General features: G+C 39.7%; 1 protein-coding gene across 1 annotated transcript in view; it reads left to right on the top strand.

The window, feature by feature from the left end:
* LOC121917675 (E3 ubiquitin-protein ligase TRIM7-like) overlaps positions 1-5307 on the top strand; it is a 20856-nt gene extending 15549 nt beyond the window's left edge. The window contains exons 6-7 of the mRNA XM_042443800.1: positions 998-1027; positions 3654-5307. Coding sequence (XP_042299734.1) covers positions 998-1027; positions 3654-4168 — 545 coding nt within the window. The 3' untranslated portion in view covers positions 4169-5307. The remainder of the gene's footprint in view (positions 1-997; positions 1028-3653) is intronic.
* The last annotated feature ends 1223 nt before the right edge of the window (positions 5308-6530 follow it).

Genomic DNA, 6530 nt, shown 5'->3' on the forward strand with positions numbered 1-6530 from the left:
TGATTACGAAGACGCTTCTGATAAAGCCTCCGAGATCTTCGAAGGCCCTCTCTTTCTGCTCGACGCTCATTGAAGGTAGGCACACTGCCCAGATCTTCCTCCATGTCCACAGCCTCGGCACCAGGCAAACTTGACTGCTGAACCTCTGGAGGGGCCATAGACTCTGCTCCAGCAGAACTAGGGCCAGCCTCTGGCTCCTCCATTACAGGTTCAAGCCCCTGGGGCTCTGGCTCCTCCATTATAGGTTCAGATCCCAGAGGCTCTAGCTCATCCTCTGAGTCCTCCAAGCCATCTTCCAGGCTGGGCATGACACAATGGTTTCCTGACATAATGCTCCATTCTTGGGAGGGTTCTTACTCATTTTATCACATGTTCTTTCTTGTTCCCAGACCACATTATACTACCATATAGACTTACCGTATATAAGTAAAAAAAAATATGCCCCAAAAATGACCCCAAAATCCCAGGTCGACTGATAGCAGCTCTTTCAGATTTCCCCATGCAGTTGGCAGAGCTGGTTATTTCTCTCTTGCGCCAAGCACAAAGAGTCCTGGGTAACTGATTGCTTTTAAACAAACAGAGTCCCTCTCCCACCCGCTGTCTGGGGAATGAAGGATGAAACGAAATCTGAAACGCTCAAGCAAAAAGCCTCAATTAGAGTCTCTTTTGCTGCACACACATGTACACAAACTGAAGGAGCCTCCAAGTTTTACTCTTGACTTATCTAGGGGTTATGGCAAAATCCATAATTTTGGACCCACAACCTTGTACTTGTCCTCTTTGTGTGCTTCAGGGCTTTACAGAAGAAACTTGCAGTCTTTGGATGGATCACTGGGTAGATAAATAAATATGTAAAATCAGAATGGCATTTATTAGTAATGATGTTCTATTTACTAATGTACTCTGTACTAATATGTATGTATTATATGTGCAGTCTATATGCTATACGTATACCTTACTAGTTAGGAGTTTTACCTATTTTCCTTCTTTTTCTTAGAGACTCTGACTGAACCAAAGTGGATAAAAGGTCAGTTTCTACAGAGCAGGATTATCTCTGAGTAAAAGGGTGTTCTAAGGGGTCATTCACACATTGATTTTTTTAGCATGATGATGAGTACCCTACAAAGTAGGACTATCTCTGTAAAAGAAGGGCATTCCAAGGGGTCATTCATGCCGGGGTTTTTTAGAGTGATGATGTTTTAGTATATTCAGGGTTTCTTATTCACACTATGGAACTGCATCAATCCACATTGATTCACATCTTTGCAAGTTCAGTTGTTCACACATACAATCATTCAAATAATGATGGAGCTGACGATGTGAATGCATTCAAAAGCCCTTCTTTGGTATGAAGCTTTTTATCCCAGGACTGTTTGGGTCTATTCACATTGGTTATTCACACTACTAACAATGCAAATCTTTTAAACTTCTTTTGTGATATGCAGCATTTTATTCCAGGTCTATTTGGGTCTATTCTCATTGATTATTCACACTGCTAATGATGTGGATCTTCTTTAAAAACTTGGAGAAAAATTCAATATAGATTATCCCGGATTAAGTGTTTTTTTGGCAGCCCCCCCTCCCCCAAAACTTAATTGAGTGCAATCAGGTTGTGTGTGAAAAACAGAGATTTAACCTGGATTCATCCTGGATTATTTTCACAGTGTAAATAACCCCCAAGGCAATACCTTCCTTCAGTCATGTAACTGCAAACTGATTTTCTGTCAAACTAGAAAGTGCCAGGAAAGAACTTTGGTTGTGATTCACATGCTCCTCTCACACATTTGGTTGTTGTTTGTTAAAAAAAAAAGTAGGGACAGCACTAACACCAGAAGGGCAAGAAAAAAGGCAGAAGTCTGAAAGGTATGAAAAAGATACTTAAATACCCCAATAAACATAAGAGTTTATCACACTAGGGAGATCCTGAAATAAAACGGGATTTAAACTAGATTTAAATTTTTAAAAACCCCGCAAATACCCAAAGTTTATCAGATGACGTCGCTGTTAAAGTGAAACTGAATGTAAAGTAGAGAAAAACGGCAGCTTTTTACTTTCGGAACTTCCCAAAAGTAAAAAGCTGCCATTTTTCTCTGCTTTACCTTCAGTTTAACTTCACATTATTTTACTTTGGGGGTCATTAGATATAATAAACTTCCCACATTTGCATTTTTTTTCCAAATCTAAATCTCTTTTAAATCCCGTTTTTCTTCGGGAACTCCCTAGTATGATAAACTCCATAGTCAGGGATAGCCATGTTGGCCATGCAGCAAAATACAAGAAAAACCAAAATCCACCAAAAAAGCAGTATCTTTACTGGCAAAACAAAACACAAAAGGTACATCATGCAAACCTCTGAAGCCCCACTGGCTTCTACATGATGGAAAAGGATGTTAAAAAAATCTTACAGGACAAGAAAAATGATGATGCTAGAGTCACGTGCCTACATTTTGTATCAGCTGTTGTTTCTGTTGTAGTTCATTTGTTCTGGAGGGATCTCAATGCAGACACTTTCTTGGCCATTCAAGGACAAGAAACAAAGGACAATAAAATGTATCCTCCATTAGCAGCAATAAAGTAACTTCTCTTGTGAGCCAGGTTGTCTCTGTCCTCTGTGAAGCCACAGGCTCCTTACTTAGACAGAGAACACTGAATTTCTTGAGAAGCCTGTATATTGCTACAGCTTGAAAAACATTTAGGTGCTCTAGATGTAAAATTTGTCAAATATAGTCTAAAATTGTTTTTTTAAAAACCTCTGCTGGAGGTAGAAACTTAAAAGAATTAAGTTCTTGTTTAGGATTTCCCTGTTGCAGATAAAATATTCAAATCCAGGTAACATATTCAGGAGTAGCCATGTTGGCTATGCAGCAAAATACAACAAACTAAAATCCACAAAAGATTTAAGTAGCCCAATGTATTTCAAAGAGATTCTTCCCAGGGCACAAAGGTGCTTATCTTGAAAAAATACTGGGCTTACACTTACTTTTGCCAAGAGGTTTTGGTGTCACAGCAGTGCCTTTCCTAATCTTTGTTTTAAAGCAGTCTGTGAGAACTCCAGTCCCACATTGGTTGATGCTCTTTATGTAAAAAAATGTAATTTTGAAGTTTTTAAGCGGGAAGAAGTCATTCCATACAGTGCCTGCTCTTGCAACTGAAATATTTTATGAATTTTGCCAGCAATATTTTTCTCTGAGTGATAGAAAAATGTGGTTATCTTCAGTGTGTCGGGATGTGGCAGAGGACCTGCTGTGTTATGATGTCAGGTTATGAAACGGCACCAACATTGTTTTCCTTGTTTAAATCTGGCCTTTTATGACTATCCTCAGGGCTTAATGATTTCATCCTATTTGTATATACGTCGGGTTTTGGACTGTTTTAACTTTTAAAATTATTCAGCTTTTCAATTATTCAGTTAATATGGTTTAGATTGTTTTTATGGCTTAAATTTTAATTACTTTAAACTTCTTTTACTCTATGCTGCCCAGTATTCTTATGAAGCATGTATAAATTTCAATACATAAATGAACAAAGGAAAGAAGGGAGGGCAGATGGATCACTTCTAATTAAACATTTCTTGTTGTTTTACAAGATGGACATGTGCCATGATTACCAGAGCTTAGCTCCATGTCTTGATGGTCAAATTTGTTCTCTTGTAGAGGATGTGTTGCTGGACCCAGTGACAGCCCACCCTCAATTTACCGTGTCTGAAGATTTCAAAAGTGTCAGGTGGGGTCCTGTCCGTGAGGAGCTGCCCTACAATGACAGGAGATTTGACTCTGTCCGCTGTGTCCTTGGCTCACAAGGGTTCTCTTCAGGGAAGCATCAGTGGACAGTGGATGTGGATCGTGGAACTTCCTGGGCTGTGGGTGTGGCCAGCAACTCTGTGAAGAGAAAAGACATTTTCAGTTTAGTCCCAGAGGAGGGAATCTGGGCTATTGGCCTTTACAGTGGTCAGTACAAAGTTCTAACCTCACCCGCTACCATTTTAAATCTAAGCAAACGGGTGAGGAAGATCCGGATTTGTTTAGACTGTGAAGGAAAAACTCTGGCATTTTTTGATGCTGAAGAAAATAAGTGCCTTTGTCTCTTTTCAATAATCAATTTTAAGTCACCAATAATACATCCATTTTTCCGAATTGGTGATATTAACACCATCCTTCGTCTATGTTAAATGTTCCATCACTGTCAATAAGGACCTAGGCCTTATTTATCACACTAGCCAGTTATAGTGCTATTATTCCACTTTATCTGCCATAGTTCCATCATGTGGAATCCTGGGATTGGCAGTTTAGGGAAGGCCATTTGAAATTCTCAGCCAGGTCTCTTCAATGCCTTGTCACAGTACAGACCTAAGTATTCCTTAGGATAGAACTATGGCAGTTAAAGTGGAATAATAGCAATATAACTGGGTAGTGTACAAGGGCCCCTCCTTGGTCATGAAGCTTGGAAACAAAATCTTCCAAGAAAGCAGTAGCTTGAACAGAACTCACTTTTGCCTAGTATCATATTATGCTAGCAGAATGGCTGCTTTAGGTTTGCCTTAACAAGCTCTTTCTTAGGAGTCTAAATGTATTTTAAATGGAACTGGAAGTCAAGTACTGGCATAACCTAGCTATTTGTGCTTGAAACATTGTAAAGCACATTTCTTAAAGGTAGAGTTTAGATTCCTGTAAATTACTTATCTGCCTATGATATGGTCTTTTAAAATCCAAACAGTAATTTTGTGCTGAATTTCTAGGCCCAACAAATATATTAAACTAGTTCCAGTTTTTAGCAAAATGTTTTATTATTTTATCTTCCTCATAAGTGGGCTTTTGGTACTGTGGTACAGATAAACACACTTCATACATGTGACAAGATGCATTTAATTTAAATTACAGCCTCTCTCAGAAAATACAAAAAGGTGCAACCAGACAAGGATTTGCACCCGTCTTCTAGGCATTTTACTGTGAAAAGTGGAATTTGAAAATTATACACAGAGAGAGAGAGAGAGAGAGAGTATATATACCTACCCACCGTTCACAATAGAGCCATGTATATTTTGCAGTTGAATGTTTGTGCCCAGATATTACTAGTATTGAAAGATATAGCCAGTAGTCACAGCAGAGTGCAGTCATCTTATCCAATAGACAACAGAGGAGATAAAGGTTTGCAAAAAAAGTGATATTGTTTTAGCACTGTAAATACAAAGATTAAAGTAGATCCACTTTGTTTTTAGTTGAGATCTGTTTTGGATATGATATCTCATAATTCTTTGTATCCTGGAAATTTTTTAATGCTTTTAATGTAAATAATAAAATTAATTCAGATTAGCAGATTTATTTTCTGAGCCTCCATCAATGGGTTTACCAGTACATGGCTGGAAACATGCCAGACATTCTGAAGAGCCCATCCTTGGTACTACTAGTCATTCACTCCATCCTTCTATCAGATCTGGTAACCCTTCATCTTTGGTACTACCAGAGCTGCTGTTTGTTGCAACCACTCACTCACCAGCAACAACCTGGGCATATTTCCCCCAGCCACTCTGCTCATTGTGATTATGGAATTACTGGCTGGCTTTGCCTCATAGGGAAACTAGCACGGCACGTACTATGGAGGCAGTCTGGAACTCTGATTGCAGCCATAATAAGTGTTGTGGCAAAAGTAGATAACATTCTGAGGAGAGGACTGACATATGTGAAAGTCACTGGCAGAAATGGGGCACAGTTGCCCAATAGTGGGGAAATGATGGTGAGGATGGTCTACAGTGTCTGAGAAACACCATGCTCAAAGTTTACTTGAGCACTGGAAAAGTCCTGCAGGGCCTGAAGAGAGCAACTGAAGACAGGGGGGCTTGAAGATGTCTCATTCCTAGGATTGCCATAAGTCTAGGTCTACTGGAAGGTAGTTAACAACAACAAAGACTTAGGCACATGATACATTTCTTGTTTTCTTTGCAAGGCAGCTTAATGTATAACATTTCAAAAAGTTAAAAACCCATGTGAGTATGTTAAAAAATACTTTAAAATACAACCACACTGCATCATGATGATCACTTAGTTTTTTATTAGCATAGTAGTTTGAACATTAGACTACGACTCTGGAGCTGTTGTTGTGTGTCTACAGGTAGCTTCTGAGGCTTATGGTGACCCTAAGGGAACCCTGTTACAGGGTTTTCTTGCCATGTTTCCTCAGAGGGGAGTTGGAATTGCTTTCCTCTGAGACTGAGAGAGTGTGACTTGGCCAAGGTCACCCAGTGGGTTTCCAGGGCCGAGCTGGGAATTGAACCCTGGTTTCTAGATTCGTAGTCTGACGCTCAAACCACTACTCCTTGGTGTCTCCTAGAGACTAGGATTCAAATCCCCACTTGGCCATGAAACCCAAACCTTAGACAAGTCACACTCTCTCAGCCTCAGAGGATGGCAATGGCAAACCCTCCTCTGAACAAGTCTTGCCAAGAAAACCCACTGTTGAAGATTTATGGCAACTCTAAAGTGAAGCTAACATGGGTTTTTGTTAGCAAGTTTCATCAGAGGGGGGGGGGCTGCCAT

The sequence above is a fragment of the Sceloporus undulatus genome, unplaced genomic scaffold (genome assembly GCF_019175285.1).
Source record: "Sceloporus undulatus isolate JIND9_A2432 ecotype Alabama unplaced genomic scaffold, SceUnd_v1.1 scaffold_85, whole genome shotgun sequence".
NCBI lineage: Eukaryota > Metazoa > Chordata > Lepidosauria > Squamata > Phrynosomatidae > Sceloporus > Sceloporus undulatus.